Source organism: Passer montanus, unplaced genomic scaffold, assembly GCF_014805655.1.
Source record: "Passer montanus isolate IOZ18808 unplaced genomic scaffold, ASM1480565v1 scaffold48, whole genome shotgun sequence".
NCBI lineage: Eukaryota > Metazoa > Chordata > Aves > Passeriformes > Passeridae > Passer > Passer montanus.
This window is the reverse complement of record NW_024369707.1, coordinates 6,628,273-6,649,114: the sequence shown is the minus strand read 5'-3', so window position 1 is coordinate 6,649,114 and position 20,842 is coordinate 6,628,273. Positions and strand designations below refer to the sequence as shown.

The 20,842-nt window shown below is 40.0% G+C and overlaps 1 protein-coding gene across 7 annotated transcripts in view; it reads left to right on the top strand.

The window, feature by feature from the left end:
- PXYLP1 (2-phosphoxylose phosphatase 1) overlaps nucleotides 1-20,582 on the top strand; it is a 48,531-nt gene extending 27,949 nt beyond the window's left edge. For all 7 annotated transcript variants that reach the window (XM_039722408.1, XM_039722406.1, XM_039722403.1 and 4 more), the window contains 4 exons: nucleotides 7,887-8,048; nucleotides 8,920-9,046; nucleotides 16,811-16,950; nucleotides 18,257-20,582. In XM_039722408.1, the coding sequence (XP_039578342.1) occupies nucleotides 7,887-8,048; nucleotides 8,920-9,046; nucleotides 16,811-16,950; nucleotides 18,257-19,188 (1,361 nt within the window). In that variant the 3' untranslated portion in view covers nucleotides 19,189-20,582. The remainder of the gene's footprint in view (nucleotides 1-7,886; nucleotides 8,049-8,919; nucleotides 9,047-16,810; nucleotides 16,951-18,256) is intronic.
- The last annotated feature ends 260 nt before the right edge of the window (nucleotides 20,583-20,842 follow it).

Below are 20,842 nucleotides of genomic sequence, written 5' to 3'. Positions count from 1 at the left end.
TTGTTAAAGCAGAGCATTTCATTGTTGCTATTCTGGGTTAAATTTAAGTCTGTGCCCTCCTCCATCCCCCACTGTTTTTTTCTCAATTACCCACCTCCCTCATAGCTCCCTTCACTCTTTTTTTTTTTTTCTCGCTCCTTTGTAATTGTGCTCAGGGAATTTAACAGCACTGTGGGAAGAAAACCTTCAAGCTCAGAGCCTGTTGTGTAGTTCAGAGAGGGCTGTGGCTGCCCATGAGCACATCTGTGCTTGAGGGACCCTTTTCCCCCTGCTCCTCAACAGGCAGGACACACAGCAAGAGTGGAGAAAATGGAAGGGAAAATGCTTGAGGAAGCAGACTTGGGGTGAAAAAAGTAGTTAAGGGATTGAGACTGAAAAGACACTGAGGATTGTCACTTCTTTGTAGGTTTCAGTGTGCACAGATCTTGCATAAAAAAATTCCTCTTCAGCTTCTGTAGGGCGAAAGGTTTGATTTAAAATACGAATTACTGGGATTTTTTTTGTTAATTAAGCTACACATTCTAATAAACTAAAAGCCAGTGAAAATTTAAGACTGTAGAAGTTTAGTAGCTCCATTTATATTTTATATAAATACTAAATCTAAAGTTAGAAACTTGTGTAATCTAAAATTAGAAACTTGCGTTCACAGGCTTAGAAAGCCTTTCAAAAGACCTTTATGGTTATTTTTTTGAATAATTCTTGATAGTTTGACCAGTGTGAGGTTAATAAGCCTTTTTTTGTTTGTGTGATTACTCACCATTCAAATACAGCACATTAGTGATTGTGGCCTTATGCATTATGGATGAAGGCCTTGCTGTTAATACAGATCTTACCTTTGAGCCAGTCAAAGCCTTTGTTTAGCAATGCAAAAGCAGAAAATGAGAAAGGTGGGTTATGTGTCACACAGGCACATGTGAACTTCATTAATACCCAAATGTGCATTTGCAGTCCAAGGCAGAGCTCTAAAACTGCTCCTGGGGGGTGCTGCTCGGGGATGAGGGTGGGTTTTCTGGGACCACACCTGGGGGTTTGCAGGGATCAGACCTGGGACTTGCAGGGTCATACCCAGGGTCTCAGGATGTCAGAGCTCTGGCAGTGCTGTGCTCAGGTGGCTTCATTTCTCCATGGGCAGTGTACCTTCAGTGTTGCAGGATGTGCCCTTCAGCCTATGTGTGCCTTAGCTGCTTTTTCCAGATTGTTTCTTCACCTTTTCCCCCCCACCTCAGTTGTTTTCAAGAATTCATGCCTCTTTTGGGTTGTTCTGTACAATATCCTGTTCTAGCTTCCATTTTCTTTTTCAAGGAGAGAGCAGCTAGAAGAGCTGAGAGCTGGGGTGTTTAACCTGAACAAAAGCAGGCTCAGAGGGACCTCCTCTCTCTCTACAACCTCCTGAAAGGAGCTTGTAGAGAGTGCCAGTCATTCTCTTCTCCCAGGTATCAAGCAACAGGACAAGAGGAAATTGCCTCAAGTTGTGCCAGGAGAGCTGCAGACTGATATGAGGGAAAATGTGTGGATGTGGCATTTGGGGCCAGGTTTTAGTGGTGAAGACAGCAGTGCTGGGTTAACAATTGGACTCAATGATCTCAGAAGCCTTTTCCAACCTTAATGATTCTGAATCTGTGAAGTCCACATTCACCACCAGACTTTCAGAAGGCTGAGTGTTCTGCTCTGTACTAGGCAGCCTTGTTACTGCCCTGGTAGGAGCAGAAGGGGGTGGGGGGAAAGGTGGAAGTGGATAAATAACTTTTTGTGCTCTCTAACTTGGGCGTTTGCTTTTCTTTACCCGTCAGCATAAGGTTACTTACAGTGGGCTTGCTGTTTTTTATTTCTGCTGTGTGGCTGCATTTCTATTTGACAGTTTTAAATAGTATGTTTGCATGGGGCTGAAAGAACCTTCTGTATTATAAATGATAAAACTTCAGCTCTATGTTAAGTCAGAAAATTGAGACTAACATGGCTACTTGTGCTGCTGCTTCTCAGGCTGTTTGGAGCTACAAGGGAAAACAGCAATGGAAACTGGTTTTATTGCCTATCTTTCTGATTTTAGGTAAATATTCTTGATTCCTTTTCATGGATAGATGTGTTTCTTCTTGATAAACAGTTTTGCTGCCTTTTGTATCTCAAGCTGAAAGTAGGACTGCAGGAGGGAGAGAAATTGATAATGAAGTGATGTAGTGTTTCATTTGGTGTTCTTTCTACATGAATTGCACTTTGTGTGTTTGGTTTTCTGCTGTACTGAATTCTGTCAAATTCATGTCAGTTTTGTAGCCCTAATGTCTATCTGGCTCCCTGCTTGGGCTTCTGAGCACAATGCCTGATTTGGTAAACTCGATGTTTTTCCAGAGGGGATTAGTTCCTGTGTAGGAATTGTTATGATCATCCACAGAAAGCACTTCTGAGTCTCTCTTACTTGGAAACTACTTGTCTAATATTTGGGGGTTTATAGATTTGGTGGCATTCAGGAGCTTGGTGGGAGGGGGGGAGTATGGAAGTCATACAATTAACTTTTTGCTCTTTAAATAGGTCCTAATTAATGTACACTGGAAATAAAACCATACTCACAGTGTTTGAGATGCCACTGGGTTTGTTCTTAAACACATTTCTTAGTCAAGCTGTTGAGTTCATTTTAGAATGTGGTCTTCAGGTTCTGTGATGTGATTTAAAGTAAAGATTCCTGGAGGTTTTTTTCTAATTAAACTTCGTATCAGAATTTGGATTTTATTTCTTTTAAATTGTGTTGACTTAAAAAAATAATCTGAGTTTGGAGGTGCGGGAATTCTTGAAGGAGTGATTCTACAGCAGTGTTTAGGTGTAATCCTGTGTGACCAGTGCCTGTCTGTCTCACAAGGCAGCAGCTGCTGTTTGACTGTTCCATCAGGTCTTACTTCTGCCTGATACCAGCCCATGTATTTAGTTTTACTTCGTGTTTCAAACGATTTTAGTCTGGTGGGACCCAGGGAAGAGTTGCATTGAACTCTTTCCTTTTATTGTTTCTGTAACTTACTGCTTTTTCCCCCTCACTATAACTTTTCCAAAATTATTGTTTCAAAGTAGTTTTTATGTAGCTTCTTTAGTTACAAAAATAAGTTTATGAATATTGGGAAATAAAATGTGTCCTCTTTCCCGTTCTGTTATCAAGCTACCTCTGTAATAATATGTCCATATTCTTTATAGTTTCAGTGCTGGCAAAGGTTCCAGTTAGATGATGAAATATGTTTCAGATTTTATTAACTGATCTGGCTGTGCTAAATGCACATCAAAATCATCTGTTGCATTTCTGGTTTACATTGTTGTATTCCTGTTGTAGTGAAACATGAGCTTTGAAAGGCACAGCAGTGGAAAAACCCTGATCAAAACCTCTCTTAATCTTAGATTTAAGTATGACTGTGTGCATACTGGCAGACTTCTGTTTTGGGCAAGTGCATGTTACTGTGAACTAATAGAGAAATTCGCATAAAATACTGCTAAGCTGTAAAAAACAATGTGAAAACTGTTTAGCAGTGTTCTGACCTTGTAATGATTTACATCTGGAAGAGCAGAACTGAGTATGGAAAAAAAGAACAAATTTCAGCTTCATGTGAGGGGCTTTTAAATGTTTATTTTTATTTATTTTTTTCCTTTTCTCTCTGAGCTGTATGATTCAATACTGTTTGTAGTTTTGTCCCTTACAAATGAACCAGAAAACCCATGAGGGAGGCAGAGGTGGCATTGACGCTGCAGGGGAGGACTTTCAGCAGGAAAATACTTGGGTACAGAGAGACAGTCAGCTCTTCTTCAAAGAGCTTCAGAGAATTGCTCTGTGGGACAGGGAGTACAAACATGAAGCACCAAATGGAGCCTTCTGTGCAAAGGGAGCTGGAGAGGATGAGAGTGTGAAGCAGGACTGGAGAGCTGGGAAGTAGGATAAATGAGCACAGCAAGGGAGCATGAAGGCCAAGTACTTGAAGTGAGAAGGGAGGGAGAAAGGAGAGAACATCATAAATACACGAGGCACTAACAGTGTCCAGGGAATGGTAGGAGATGAGGAAATAATTGAGGAGCAACTAAGAACGTGGAAAATACCTCTGTTGTTTCAGCAGCCAGAAATACAAAGGGAGGATGTGTTACTTGGGATCCTCATCCCAAAGGTCTGAAAGTGCAGCAGTGTTCCAGCTTCTGAGGAGCTTTACCAAGGGCTGAGGAGCACCAGTGTGGCTGGGTGGGATCGTCAGGGTGACTGTGCTGAGCTATGGGAACTCAGCTCCAGCTGGGATTCATCTCTTCTTGGTCCTGTGTTGTCATTCTCCCCTGTTGTCCCCCTCATCCCTCCTATCCCCATTCCCCCAATTCTGAAATACTTGTTATTTTCACGTATATGCACCTGGTAGAGATTTTTAGGAGACTACAGAGACTGGTGCCCAGTTCATGTAATTCCTTTTTCTATTTAGCTACATTAAATCAACCCATGTGTTTGAGTAGGTAATTTGATTGATTGCCATTATTTTCATCCAATACGTGTTATTTCCAGTGTGTTAAAATCAAACACTGCTTGTGATGTGTCTTTTCTTCTCCCTTGTATAAGTCAAGCATATTCACTGTACAGTAAGGACAAGTTTTACCAGCTATGACATGAACTGTTGATATTTCTAATCTTGGAGTCCATTTCCAGTCCACAAAATATTCCCAAGTTGTACCCATAGCTGCTGTACTGACTTAAAGAGACACTTTAAAAGTGTTCATTCAGTTGCTTTGCTGGAGAGGATGAGAGTGTGAAGCAGGACTGGAGAGCTGGGAAGTAGGATAAATGAGCACAGCAAGGGAGCATGAAGGCCAAGTACTTGAAATGAGAAGGGAGGGAGAAAGGAGAGAACATCATAAATACACGAGGCACTAACAGTGTCCAGGGAATGGTAGGAGATGAGGAAATAATTGAGGAGCAACTAAGAACGTGGAAAATACCTCTGTTGTTTCAGCAGCCAGAAATACAAAGGGAGGATGTGTTACTTGGGATCCTCATCCCAAAGGTCTGAAAGTGCAGCAGTGTTCCAGCTTCTGAGGAGCTTTACCAAGGGCTGAGGAGCACCAGTGTGGCTGGGTGGGATCGTCAGGGTGACTGTGCTGAGCTATGGGAACTCAGCTCCAGCTGGGATTCATCTCTTCTTGGTCCTGTGTTGTCATTCTCCCCTGTTGTCCCCCTCATCCCACCTATCCCCATTCCCCCAACTCTGAAATACTTGTTATTTTCATGTATATGCACCTGGTGGAGATTTTTAGGAGACTACAGAGACTGGTGCCCAGTTCATGTAATTCCTTTTTCTATTTAGCTACATTAAATCAACCCATGTGTTTGAGTAGGTAATTTGATTGATTGCCATTATTTTCATCCAATACGTGTTATTTCCAGTGTGTTAAAATCAAACACTGCTTGTGATGTGTCTTTTCTTCTCCCTTGTATAAGTCAAGCATATTCACTGTACAGTAAGGACAAGTTTTACCAGCTATGACATGAACTGTTGATATTTCTAATCTTGGAGTCCATTTCCAGTCCACAAAATATTCCCAAGTTGTACCCATAGCTGCTGTACTGACTTAAAGAGACACTTTAAAAGTGTTCATTCAGTTGCTTTTTAAATTGCAAACATGTATTCTGGCAGTCCTGCAGGTGTTCTTTTTAATATTCAATTTTATTCTTAGTGTTCAGTGTTATTCTTAGTATTCAATATTATTCATAATCAGTTTAATTTTTAATGTTTTAGACAGTAGGTGCTTCTCTGTAATATTTAGTGCTTTTCCTAATTCTTAAATTTGTCTGGCAGTGTTATGGTATTTATTCAACTGGTTTGATTAGAAATGAGACTTGCTTTCTGCAGACAAGGTGTTTGCAGACTCAGGAGTCATTGGCACTTCATTTTAAAAAGCTGCTGTATGCATCTGTTGGATTCTGCCCTTAATAGTCTCAGTGCAAAAATGGGATCTGTTCAGGATTTTTGTGGTTAAAACTGCTTTAGATGAAAAAATTAGGATCTTTATTTTGCTTTTAAATCTCCCAACCATTTAGGATCAGAGTTAACTTATAGTTTTTGCTGTTGGGGTATGGTTTCCCCTGTCTGCTGAAACACTTCTGTGTCTAAGCTGACTTGAGCTACCTCAGCCAGCTCTGTCTGTGACATTAGGGAGCAGTATATGTGTTGTTTGTGGGTTGCTCTAGAAAGAATTATTGCAGAAAGCTGGGAATTGTTGCTGTAACCTTTTCTGGCTTGGAACCTTGGCCAATAGAATCTACCTGTAATTTGTGCTGTGGACAGCTGCTGTCTGTAGTGCTGTTTATTTGCAGAGTCCAGTCACTGTTGTATGACACTCATGGGTTTGAGATTTATACCCCAAGTACAAATGTACTGCAAAACCCAGGTCCCAACCTCTGGTAGGTATTGCCAAAGCTCTGTGTTACTGCCAGCGTCTTAGGCAGGGGTTTGCAATGTCTCACAACCATGTGAGTCTAAGCAAGGAGATAAAAATTGGATCTGGTAGGTGAAGACTGAAATGGCAGCTGAGCTCCACAATTAAAGCGTCCAAAGTCAAAATTACAGCTTAATATTCTTACCAAACACAGCTGAAAGCAAAATCTGAAACAGCTTGGTGAAAACTTTCAAGTCACTGCACTTGGCAGGTATTGGCCTTGTCAACAGCACTAGCAAGGCTGTGGAAAATGCTTGGGTTCTGGTTTTGGCAGACAAAGAGCAACCACATAAAAATGTTTGAAGTGTAATGTATTGTAGTGTAAGAATGAAGAGCCTGTGTTTGTTACTGGCTATGTGTTCATAAAATCTATGTGTGTTTGCTTTGGTTTGCTGTCTTCATTGGTTTTCCTGGTCTGTACAACTGTTTATTGTGGAACACATTCATCTCTGAAATTGGAACTGGGAGTCAAGATGGAACTGAGGAACTGACACAGAAGAATTAGTAAAGTTTTGCTTTGAAATTTGTTGTCTCATCTTTTTTCTTTCTTATTTTTTTTTCCTTTCAAGATAGAAGACTAAGGGGCTAAAAATATGAACATGTCTCCTCCTCTTTTTCACCTCTAAAGCTTCTGATTAAAATTCCACAAAATATAATAGAGGCATTTGTTATTACAAGTATAGTCTGATAACATTCATAAATTAGCTGATGCCCTCGCATTAAGGCAGAGTCATTACAACATTACAACTCTGGCCTTACATTTAGATATGCTTCAACTTTCATCTACATGTCAGAAGACTGTATTTCTGTTAGTTTCTCCTCTGTATGTGTTTACTGCATTTCTTTGTGTTTCATATTTTTGGGTAGTCTCAGTTTCATTCAAAGAAATAAAGAAATAGATTTTTCTGTGCTTTTGTTTTTTTAGATAATCCAGACTGTTTAAGGTTGACAAGGTGGCAATGTAAGAGCAAGGATTAGTGAGGGAAATAATGAATAATCCAGTCCTTCAATCTTGACTACTTTGTTTTTCAGTGATTTGTACTACCCTCATCATAACTGTGCTATGTCTTCTGCTGATGTCCTTCAATGTCAGTTTTTAAGTTAAAATTATAAGGGACAGCCAGACCTATTGTGGCACTTTTTCTGTGATTCGTGCTGAGAGACTGATAGGAAAAGCAGCTTCAAGAAGAGTGCACAACCCAGAGTTGTTCTACATTTGGGTCTGTTGCTGAAGTTTTAGCCAAGCATTGACTTAGTCAAAGAACTCTTCTGGGCTATGTAAATCAGAAACAAAAAGTCACAGTGAAGTTGTTGCATACTGTTGAGAGACATCCTTTCATGAAACCAGAATCTTTGTGCATAGTTACTAAAAAATAATGATAAAAAATTCATAATCCTCTATGTCCCTAAAGTCTCCTGAAGGTGTATGGTGTGTATTTTGTATCTTTCAGTGCATTTAATCCCAGTGAACCCTGTCAGGGAGGATGGGTTGAATCCTAAGAGCAGGAAGAGAATAATGCCTGATTTGCTGACGGAGCCTCCTGCCATAGACCCGGTGTATGAGGCTCAGGTGTACTGCAATATTCCCAGCATCGCTGAGCGCAGCATGGAAGGTAAGCTGGGGGGCAGAGCTCAGGTTAGCTGCTGCTTTCTTTGTGCTGGTATTAGAAATGAGAACTCTGTCAGTGCACTGTCAGTTCACTGCTGCTTGGAGAAGGTGAAGCAAATACCAGCTGGTCACTGAATTTGTTAAATCAGTCAAAACATGCTGTTGCTCTTTCCTTCCCTTCCCTTTGTATCCTCTTTGTTGTCTTGATTTTTGCAAATTGTTCTGTCCAGCCAATAGTCACCTATAGGTCTAAAACTGAAAGGGTTGGGAGAGTTGTAGGTATTTAATATTTGAATTGTAATTCTTGTTGCACATCAGCTGCATTTCAAACAGTTGACTTGGAATTCAGGAAGAAAAACGCCGCAGAAGTAATTAATTTTGGAATTACAAGCCATTAGACATGGTCAGCTAGAAGGCATATTTGCATTCTTTACTCCACAGCAGCTGCAGCAAGTTTGAATGAAGTCCTTCATTAGCATATCCTACTAATGGTTATCAAATAAATCACAAACTAGTATGTCAGAAAGATCCAGATTAGACATGCTGCAAAATCCATCATTATGATGGGGACCTGAAGAGAGGCATTATGCAAGTGGAATAACCTTATTGTGTTGACAGAGTTCAGTGCTTGAGTAGTGTTTTGTGTGGTTGATGGACTTCAGATGTACTGTGGAGATATGCTAAGAACCTCAATCTTGTATAACTTGTTTTACAATCTGAGGAGAAATATTTCTTGGGTTGGTAAATTATAATTTCCTAGGGGTGTTTTCTTTCATTGCAATACCAAAGCTTTCAAAGCTACATTTAAAAAAAATAATTAAATAAATGGATATAGGTAAATTTTTTGTTTCTTGTTTTCCCTTTCTTCACTTTAGGTCATGCCCCTCATTATTTTAAGCTGGTGTCAGTTCAAGTGCTGATTCGACACGGCGATAGGTACCCTCTGTATGCCATTCCCAAGACAAAGAGACCTGACATTGACTGCATGTTGGTGCCCAGCAGGTAAAATTCTTGAAGTTTGTCTTTACTAAGCTCTTTTTTTGCTTGAGAATAATTTTTTTCCTCTTCAGGAAACAATTTGTGCAGCCTGAAGTACTTTGTGACTTCTGACCATTGTGCATTGCCATGGTTTAAAAAACCAACCCCTGGATCAGTGGTGCACAGTATTTTCTTTGGCAAAAAAGGTATTGCATGTTACCAGTACAGACCAGAATAAGTTCTTCCTATTTCTTTAAAAAACAAAAGCTGTTTAGTTGGATATTTAAGTTGCCATTCTCTTAGATAAGTTTCTACATTTTGAAAATGTAAGTGCATCATTTGAGATGATCTCTTCCCTTCATCTGAATACAAAAAGCTCTCAGGCAGTTCAGCACTACCATAATATATTTGTATTTATTTATCCATATTTGTATTTATTTTTTCTTCTGCTCTTCAGAAATATAGGCTGTCAGAATTTCCCCTTAATGATTCATGTCAAAATTCAGGAAAAAATGGAAGTTGTACATTTAACTATTAAAATACAAGTTAACAGAAAGTGCTGCTGTTTTCTACTTGAGAACTACCCCTTTCCTGTAGTTACCTCTCTCTGTTTAGATCTGTCACAAGTTTGTTACGTGTATCTAACTGCCACTAAAACAGCATTTTCCTTTCTGTTTCAGTATAGTGCTTTTGTCTAACATCATGTCTTTGTAGGTTGCTGAAAACTGTTTTCACACCTGAATCACTTAGAGCTGCAGATATTATCTGAATTGCTCTTTGTGGCAGAACCTTCCTTTTTTTGTTTAGATTCTACTCACTGATGCAGATGAATTATGGTTTACAGCAGTAGAAAAGCCCAGTGATGATGTAATTTCCCAACCTTTGCCATGGCTTGTTTGATTACATGTAAATACTTCTAAGTAGGATGATGATGATGATGATGATGATTTTTCAGCAGAGGACGTACCTAAACCTACTGAATACTTAAAATTAAAAGAAAAATACCAAGATATGTTAGCAAAACTTCTGGGCAGATCTACCCCTTCATGCTGCTGTCCCCTCAGCAGTGTCAGGTGCGGAGATTTCAATGGCTGAGGGCTGTCTGTTGTGTTCCTGCATACATTACTCAGAAAAAGAGCCACAGTAGGTACATAGAGCAGTGTAGATGGACCATAAATACCTTTCTCCAGAATGGCATGGAATCTTCTCTGTCTTTAATTCCACACCAGAAAAGCAAGAACATTATTTCTTGACTCACTCTGGTGTGCTGGAGGTGTTAATGCTACACTGAAGGTACATTTCACCTTGGTGCCTGGGAAGATAATGGAACAGATCTTCATGGAAGGAATTTTTAGGCAAGTGCAAGACAAAGAGATGATCCAGGACAGCCAGCACAGTTTTACTCAGGGCAGATGTGCCTGACCAGTCTGGTGCCTTCTGTGATGGAGTGACTGGGATGGTGGTCAAGGGAAGACTGACCAGTGTCATCTGCCTGGAGTCCTGTAAGGCTTCCAGGGTGGTCCCTCATGGCATCCTTAACTCCAGCTGGAGGGATGTGGATTGGAAGGGTAGACTGCTCAGTGGATGAGGAATTGGCTGGATGGATGCAGAGGTGGTCAGTAGCTCTGTGTCCATGGATGCCCGTGGTGAGTGATGTTCCTCAGGGCTCTGGGATCAGTGCTCTTCAATCCCTTCATTCCTGACATGGACAGTGGAATGGAGTGCACGCTCAGCAAGTTTGCAGTGACAAGAAATTTGTGTCCAGCTTGAGAAGCGGATCCATGAGAAACTCAAGAGGGTCAAGAAGTTCAAGAGATTCACCTGGCTCAGGGCAATCCCAGACATGGGTACAGACTGGCAGAAATCACTGAGAATAACCCTGCAGAGGACTTGAGGGTTCTGGTGGATGAAGAAGAGGGCACTGTGTGCACTGGTAGCCCAAGAGGGCAGACATTGGTTGCTCCTTTTCTGTGTTCACACTTCAGCTTCCACCAAAATGCCTGTTTTGTCAAGAGGTGTCATCCAGGGACCTGGTCCAACATCCTTCAGGACAAGCTGGATTTCCTTGAGAGGTCCCTAACCCCAGAAGCACTCTATGCCCACTTCAAACTGAGTAGCTTCCTGAAATGAGATGTGCATTCCTGAAACTGCAGAGAAGAGACCAAACTTCAGTTATCTTTGCCATAGAGTAGAGTGGGAGTTGTTTTAATAAAAAATTAATTTTTCTAAGAAGATGGAAAATGAATTGTTTGCTAATAGCTATGATAACATTTTTAATGACCTGCCTGTAAGGGGTGAGATTATTTTCAGCATGAAATACTAAGTAGAGAAATATGATCCAGATTTCTATTGGAGTTCCTAAGGCTGTGATCTTCTGATCTTTCTTAATATCTGTCGTGTTAGAATGTATGTGAGAAAGCTTTATTGAAAAGATGTTAACAGCAAGTGACAGTGTTAGATGAGTAGCTGTGTTTCTCAATATTAGTGTGCCACATGAGACCTCAGTTTTGTATTTGTCAGAAAAGCTTTTATAGCTGTTTCCAATTGAGTTTCAGGCAAGGAATACAACATGAAGGCCCTGGAGTCAGAAAAACTATCCATAAAAGGCAAAGAAGCAGCGTGGCTTTGACACAGAATGACCAAGTGGAGCAAGAGGGCACAGCCTGGCTCTGGGGAGGCCAGAGGGGGAACATCCATGGCTCTCACAGATTTGTGGGCATTAGAGCATCACTGTGTAAATGACACATCCCTGCCACTCACAGCCACTGAAAGACCTTGTCTCCTCAAGAACAAAATTTATGTAAAAGAGCATCTCCTCTCCTAATTTAGGGCAGCAGAAAGATTAAAGGAGTTGGCTCTGCACCATTCTGTCCAGATGTGTTAAAGCTGACCTTAGTGAATAAAGCTAGAATTAAGCCATTGTTTTGAGTGGAACATTCATTACTTCAGCATCAGGAAGTTATTTGCTGTGTTTGGCTCTCAGGCTTATATTCCTTTGTGATGTAAATTTGGAGCTTGATTGTCAATGTATTTATATGGGGAGTGTGACAGGGTCTGTAATCACTGCCTTTGAACTGGGGGTTTCTTGCTGCCGTACAGTTGAGCTGAGATGTCTGATGGAAAGTCTGGCTTGTTTAAGCTTTCTGGACTTACAACATCAGATAAGCAAGCTACTCATATGCAGGCTGCTCTTTATTTGACTTGGCATTCAGCTGATGGAATTCATTAATTAAGCAGATAATGCCACAGCTCCGTGGACTTCTAATGGATATGCAAAATAGCCTTGAGGTCACGCTTGGTTTTCGTGAATTATGGATTGTGACATATAAGTGTGGAATGAATATAAGCAAATGGATTAAATGCTTTGGAGATTTCTTCCATCTAAAACTTCAATTAATATTATTGTTGTAATTTTTATTGTTCTGGATGCAAATTTCCAAAGGGAACCAAATAATGCGTACTTTTTTCCTCAAGAAAACTACTTGAATGATGTTATGAAAATCTGTTCATTGTAGTATTTGCTTACAGGGGAAAGAAATTAATCCCACACATTTTTTTCCTTATGTAGCTCACATTTATAGTGTCAGAAGTAAAAAAATATGCAGTGTTTTTTCACTGAGTTTGTATGTGAGAGAGAAGAAACGCTTTTTGGAAGATGCTAAAATGATTTCAGAAGACTGCTATTATTTGATAGTAAGCTGGGTTAATTAGCATATACTTGAAGACATTTTGAGAGGTGTTGATGGTAATCATAAGAAGCTTAGTAACAAATACTGAAATTTTAGGTTCAATATGCACATGTTTTGAAACTGCCACAAAAATGAGCTGGGAGGTGGGAGATGAGACAAGTGTCATACTGTGAGCTGAAGGGGGTGTGGATCTGACTTGGAGTGAGGTCAGAGCAGGATCCAGACCAGGATCAGTGAAGAAAGGGCTCCTGAGGCCTCTGCTGACTTTAAAGAGTCAGACAGCAGTGGAGGAGATGGAATTACAGAGCCATGGAATGGTTTGGGCTGGAAGGGACCTCACAGATCCTCTCATACCCCCTGCCAGGGGAGCACTGAGGAGTTTGTTATAAAAATGTACAAGCTGTGAGACCTTTTTGAATAAATAATCCTCAACAGTACTACTACTGCCTTAGGATCTCTTCTGTTGACTACACTGATCTATTGTTGGGTTTATTGGCTTTTTCCATTCATTTGTTTTCTAAAAAGCACACACTGTAGTAGTCTTTTGATCTCACACTTTTTTTTGCCTACTTGAACTTCACAGAAAACACACATTATTTTTGCTTGAAGTTCTAAAATTATTTTTTGCATTTTCGATAAAGAGAAGGGGACTTGCTCTTGGGATAGTTTGCAGGCAGAATCTTGTATTGTATGCTTACAGAAGAGTCGTGTTTGTGTGTCTGAAGCCTGGTGGGGTCATGTTTACTCACTGAATGATGCACTGAGGGCTCTGCAGCTTCTTGTGAGAAGCCTGCTCCTCTCAGCTTTTGCCATGCATTTTTGTATTAACTCCTCAAGGAAAAAGGAAATTTTATTGAAGGATGCCTCCTCTGTTCTGGGCAGAAATACATAATAGAGTTCAAATAGTTGTGCAATATTTCTTCCCATGTACACTGGTCACAGTATAGCAATAAAAGGTAATATTAAAGCATTTTAAGACCTTTGCAAATATGATATTTAAGTGTTGATTAAGGATTTAAATGGTGGTTCATTTTAATGCTAGTGCATGAAAACGAGAATATTCAATCTGGGATCTAGTATCCCAGTGCTTCGGTTGTAAATAACAAAAAGATCAGCTGAATTAATTATTTGAGGGAAAAGAAGCATCCTCAGTTTTGTTACAGATAAAACTTATTCTATTGTACACAAATAAAATCATTAAAAGGCAAATTAACAGATTTTAAATAAGGGAACCAATCTAAAATTGGAAAGTGTGGCTGTTGTTAGTGGGTTCAAATGAAAAGCTGTTCCATTTTCTGACAAAATTTGAAATATTTTTTATACTTCTGCCTTTTGCAAATGTGGTAGCTTGCCATTGTAAGGCCAGGAAAATTACCTAAGGATATCTCTTTAGTTAATTTTTATTTTCTGATTACTCTTATGGAAATAAAATTTTAAGGATAATTCAGTCTTTTCAACTGTACAACTGAGCAATTTCCTTTGCTTCCTGCTCCAGCAGCCCCAGCAGCCTCAGCCGTGTTGCCTGGATACTCCATCTCCTGCAGCATCTGTAAATTGGCCAATTCAACAGGAGGATTCATATTCTAAATAAAAGCCAAGTCTTGGGGTGGGAGGGGGAATGCTTTGTCAGCTGGCAGCCTGAGTGCTGCTGCAAGCCTTGCTACTAAGAAAAATAGGTGTTTGTTTGCCCAGTTGTACAGGGATAGCTGTTTCACAAGAAGTAAGCTTTGAATTCCTATTCAGAAAGATGTCCAGCAGTCATATTTCATAATGCACTTCTCCAGGCATGGGCTTATCTTGTGCTCACTTTAAATCCAGTGTAATCCAAAGTTAAGTAACTTGCATCTCCATGTCTGATATTATTAATACACTGTATTAATACACTGGAACATAAAATCATAAATTATCATCCCTTTTGTAATTTTATCTTGAAAGTTAACTTATTTTGCCCACCAGTTTTTCAGAAAAATCCTTTTGCAAAGTACGGATAAATACTTTTCTTTCTTCTTCCCTTTCTTTCTTCCCACAAGTGATTTGTGGCAGTTTTATCAGCACTGATTCCATTAGAATTCTTTCAGGCTTTTGTAAGCAAAGCAGCAAAAGAAGCATAATGGATAAAGCAGTTCTGTTAGTTTTCTTTCACATATATTTGCTGAATTTATTAATTAAATGAACAGAGTTAAAGGAAAATTTTGATTGTCAGTTTATTCATGTGTAGAGTTTTTTAAAGTTCAAAATGTAGAAAATTGGTGGTTCAGCCTGCTACCTCTGTAATAAGCTTAAAAAGCCATTTGCTAATGGGTGTAATTTCATTTTCTCAACTTAATTCTTCATTTTTAGATTTCACTGCTGGGCTGTGGAAATAGTGCAATGTACAAAATGTTCTGTTGGAAATGTTCATCTGGAGCTGGAGTAAGCTTCTAATGTATGATTGTACCACAGGAAGCTCCACTGCTTGAGAAACAAAAACCAGGCTTTTTTCCTTTCTCTGCTTTGCAAATACTAACCTTCAGTTGCCCTGTTAAAATTACAATATACAGAAGAATCTGTAGATTTAGAATAACATTAATTGGTTAGTTTTCCTTTAATTTGAAGTAAAATGAAAAAAATTGGGCAGATTTTTAATCTCATTATCCTTTTTGTCTCATTTTGCAATTTTTTCTTACTGGCAGTTGTGGCATAATAGTAATATTTTCCTGCCAGGGTGTGAGCAGAGCTCTGCAAGAGGTCCTCTCATGTGTGAGAGTTTCTCAGATGGCTCTTCAAAGTAAGCATGGATGTCTTTGTCCCAGCAAACTTCTATTCCAGACCTTATTCCTGCTTTAGTGGTGTTACTGCTCCCTCTGGTGTGTCTTGCAAGTCAGGTTTCTTTTTGAGACCTGAGATTTTTATATCAACATAGTTTATCCTCTAGCAAGTGTAAATATGAGCAGTAAACACAAATCCCAGAGTTCTGAAAGAGATCCCTGACAAAATTTATTTTTTATATATATAGTTTTTAAGCAACATGAAAATAACTGTATTCAAGCTGAACATCCTATTAAGACAAGAACCATCTGGAGCAGAGTTGGGTTGCCAAGCAGTTTCTGATGTAGTTCTGCACAAAATTAGAGAGGTGACTGTGTAACCTTTGATAACTGCTGATATTTAACAGGGAAGTCCCCATCTGTGTAATGCATTTCTGCTGTAGGAATGTGATCACAGATTTATTTTTTAAAGGTTCAGGTTACCTTTGGGTTACATTTTGGGATTTTTTGTACCTGTAGCTTTCTGTGCAGCAATACCACAGCGAGCTGAATCTGAGGTGTATTTGAAATTTCCATTGCAGTGTGGGAGATTTAAACATTCTTTCACTGACTTGAACTCTGTTTCAGTGTGTTAACTTGGATATTTTAGTGAATATCTCTTCCAGCTGCATTCATTGCTTCCACGGCAGAGTGTCTTACTTGTGTATGTGGCCAGGAGTGTTGGCCTGGATAAAAGTGCAGTACCCCAAACAATGATTCCAGTTTTAATGAGGCCACTGGGTACTGCTTTCCAGTGCCACATAACTGAGACTACGTGTGCTATTTGATTTGAGGCTGAAGGAAGTAGAAATAAAAGCAGAGATTGTGGTCAGTGTTGCACATTACAATATCTGAGAATTCCTTCAATGTCATCTCCTTTAAAGTACTATATTTGAACCCCTTTAGATTGTAACTGGCTTTGGCTGTGCTGTTAAAGAGCATTGGTCCTTCAGAAATGAGAGAGGTTTGGAGGGTTTTTAAAGGATTTTTTAAAATATATTTTCTTTTTCATTTTAATTCATAACAGTATTAGTGACTGAATTTAAAGCAACCCCCAAAAATGGCTCTAAAATACTCAGTGAAAGGTATCATAATTTTAACGTGACAAGACATCTGTTTTCCTATAGTTCTTTGGTGGATAGTAAGTAGTTAGATTTCTTTTCCCTACTTGCAAAAGTCCTGAGTAAGAGCAGATGTTGTCCCAGTGGGAAATAACTTCACATAGTGAAGTTTCTGAGCTGACATACTTGGAATACTTGACTCTCTCGAGCTGCTTTTGGAAGTTTTCACATGTTGGTTTTTTATCTCTCTAGGAAACCTTCTCATCCTCAGCTTGAAGCCTTCATTAAGCATATGTCCAAAGGGTCTGCAGCCCAAATGGATGGTTCTCTGAGCAGCCTGCCTCACTTCCCCAGTCATTCCCTGTGTGAAATGGGAGAGCTTACACAGACAGGTGAGTTCCCTTAGCAGCTCTGTCTCATCCTCTGCTCTGTTAAACACAGTCTGCTTGAGAAAGCATCTTCTGATTCTCTTTATATTGTCATAAATGCTTTTTTATGGAAGCCTATCATGTTGGTCATATCCTAAGCTGTGCTGGGATATGTAACTCAATTGTAAAAGTGGCCACAGTTGTAGAAACCATGCTTTGTCCTATAGCTTGACAATCCTGTTACACACTGGTCAATCATGGCATCTCTTTTAAATTCGTTTTAGCAAGTCAGAGCACTTTTCTTTCATGTTGTTTCACACCTCAGAGCTCTTCTGTTACCCTTGTGACAAACAGCACTGCTCAGTCCCTCCTGAGGAAGATCTGGTGCTCTCTTACTGATGGGGTTGTGATTCAAAGGGACTCTGTGTCCCCTGTGAGAGATGCTGATGTAGCAGCCAAACCTGGTGCTTGTGCTGTGGAAGTGCTTTATACATCTGGTGCCTGTCAAATCCTTGTGTGTCCTGGGATCCCTTTGGAATGAATCCTTGGCCACTGTCAAGTCTTGCAAAGTGGTATCAGGAGAAGGCAAGGCAGGACACCACTGCAATTGCACAGGCACACAGATTGTGCCTCTGAGCTGGCATCTGGGGACTCCTGTGGCTTGCAGCAGGGTATACAGAGGTGTTCCAGTGCACAAAGGGTTCAGGCCTATTGCTTTGCTGCTGTGCAAGAGATGTGGTTTCTGGGGTAGAGGTTTTAGCACATGAGAAGGATACACTCTCCAGCTAGATAAAGGCAGAGCTTTGGCATAAATTATCAAGCAATTTAGATGCTCCCTGAAGGAAGATGGAGAAGGAAGCTGGATGCAATTGCTATACCTCATGATTGTTTTGTGAGTTTACACACTAATTTACATTCTGTGTATTTCTGTCCTGACTGCTGGTGGTTTTATTGGCTGCCATAAATTTTCAGGGGCACAGCATTCTCTGCCTGCCTGAAAACCTGACTGAGGTGCAGTATTCAAAAACGCTTTTATATTCATGTTAGACCCATTCAGTCTGTGTCTTAGTCCAAAGAATTAATATTAAACCACTGAGATTATAAAGAAACTTTATGGAACAAACTTCTTTTCTGTATTTCAGGCTAGTTCCTAGAATCTGAGAGATACTGAAGAATAGCAAGTCTCTCATGTTTCAGACAGTTTTTTTACAGTCATCATAAGTGAAGTTCAGTTTTGTAAGTTTATTAGTAAGGCTACTAGCTGTAATTTTTTTTTTTTTGCATAACTGCAAAGATTCTAAACATGTGTTGTAATTTCTGTCAAAATCAGGGGTTGTACAACACTTGCGAAATGGACAGCTGCTCAGAGAAATTTACATCAACAAACACAAACTGCTCCCTAGTGACTGGACAGCCAAGCAGCTCTACCTGGAGACCACAGGGAAGAGCCGAACCCTGCAGAGCGCACTGGCCCTGCTCTACACCTTTCTGCCAGATTTTGACTGGAAGAAAATTAACATGAGGCACCAGTGGAGCACCATTTTCTGCTCAGGAAGCTGTGACTGTCCCATGAGAAACCACTACCTGGAGGAGGAGCAGCGCAGGCAGTACAGCTTACGGGTGAAAAACAACAATTTGGAGAAAATATACGTGGATATGGCAAAGATTGTGGGCATTCCCACCAGGCAGCTGAGAGCTTCTAACCCAATAGATTCTCTCTTGTGCTATTTCTGTCATAATGTCTCATTTCCATGTACCAAAGCTGGCTGCATTGGTATGGAACACTTCAAAGTAATCAAGAGACACCAGTTGGAGGATGAGAGAGAAAGACAGGAAAAGAAACTTTACTTCTTGTATGCGCTGTTGGCTACTCATCCTCTCCTCAACCAGACTGTCAATAGGCTGCAGCGTATTGCAGAAGGCAAGAAGGAGGAAGTGTTTGTCCTCTACTCTGCACATGATGTCACCTTGTCACCTGTTCTTAGTGCCTTGGGCATTACAGAGGCCAGATTTCCCAGGTTTGCTGCCAGATTAGTTTTTGAGCTGTGGCAGGATGGGAAGAGGCCCAAAGAACACTTTATCCGCATCCTGTACAACGGTGCTGATGTCACATTCCAGACCTCCTTTTGCAAGGATCATTATAAACGTTCCAGCAAGCCAATGTGCCCACTAGAAAAACTTGTCAACTTTGTCAAGAGGGATATGTTTTTAATTTTTAACAGTACAAGCTACTATGATGCATGTCACAGGAGAGCACTGTAGAGAAGGGAGGAGGAAAGGAGGCAGTGTTAACTTATGTTAGTGATCTGTTTTCTGGCAGAGGCACAGTTCAGTTTTCTTACTCCCTGTATTTTCATGTGTAACTACAGAAGGGTAATGCTTGAAACATTCTTCAGATAGTTTTATTTTCATTCAGGCTGCAGATGGCTTTCAGTAGGACAAATGCCAAGGGTTATGTGTGTGTGTATGCTCACAAATGCTGTTAAATGTTGTGATAAACCATGTGGTGAATGTAACCTGTCCCTTGCTTGACAGAGTGAGAGAGCATAGATTTTGTGTTTCTCTGTTCCAGAGCAATACTTGGATAGCCTAAGTTTAAAGCCAAAACTCCATTTTTTTCCTAACACCATCTCAGTCATTTTAAGCAGTTCATGTCAGGGTCATTATGAATTCCAGGTGTCTGCATTAAGGCATTTTAAAGGAATTTTTGAATTTCTTTACTCAGAGGAAGCCTTCTAATATTATGGGGCAGGTCCATAAAGCAAAGTGCATGTGTGTGTGTGTGAATACTTCCCTGAGCATGTACAAATGAGCGTGTGCCTTCTGCACCTCACAGACCTAGAAACCCTTGGCTGTTGTTGCCAGTGCCAGAGAAGGGGGTACTGGAAAAGGGATACAAAACTCTACTCTCCGATCGCACTTTCAGCACTTTGAATAGTTCAAACACAGTCTAGAAACATGTGAAGGCCTTGTGATGTTAAAATAGCAAACACTAACAGTACCACTAAACCCGAGTGGGAAATTAGGCTTAGAAATCAGTTTTATGGTGAAGTGTTGGGCTCTTTCCCATTGTGAACACGTACAAGCTGTTGTGCTATGGTACAATTCAGTATTTTAGGAATTTGTGATGGTGACTGCTTGAGACAAATTGACTAAATACTGAGAAAACTTTGTAGTCCAGTTAGTATTTTTATGGACTAGGAAGCTCTTATTTTGTAAGACCAGACTTGTGTATATTGTACTGTGTATATTTATAACACAGTAGATCTTTCTTACTTGTTTAGTTTGTAAAGACTTGTGGAGGTCACTTTTTAGACATTTTTTCCCTTGATCAGGATGTTTAAGCTTAAGAATAAACTCTCTGTTGTGCGTAATTTGAACAATGAGTAGATATGAAAACTTCAGACTGCTTTCATCTCTGTAGGAGTAGTAAATTGAACCAATTTTTAATAGAATTCCTAGAAATTTTATAATGATGGAGGTTTTGTAACCTCTAGAAATAAATTAGTCTGTGAGTTGTGATTCAATGGTGCTAGTTTGTCAAAGAAAACATAACTCAGCATAAGTTCTCTGACTCTTGGCATTCTACTCTCTCAGTTTTCAATGCTGCATTTGAACATGTTTCTTTAAATAAAATTCTGGGGTCTCTTTGTGTTTTTGTGTGTTATGTTCATTGTGACTTCCTTAGCTGTTGGCAGGAACAAGGTGGATATTTTTAAACTGCTTGTTGCATTTCTGACTTAATCTGTCCTGGGCCTCAGTCTGGGCAGGAGCAAGTAAACATTTCATGAACACTGAACTAGAAATCCTGATAGAATATTTGGGGCTTTTGTACCACATTGGAGTAGTAACCTTTCTGCCTAAGAGACTGGATCCTGTGTGCTGGAGGGCAAACACAAAGAGAGAATCTGAAAGT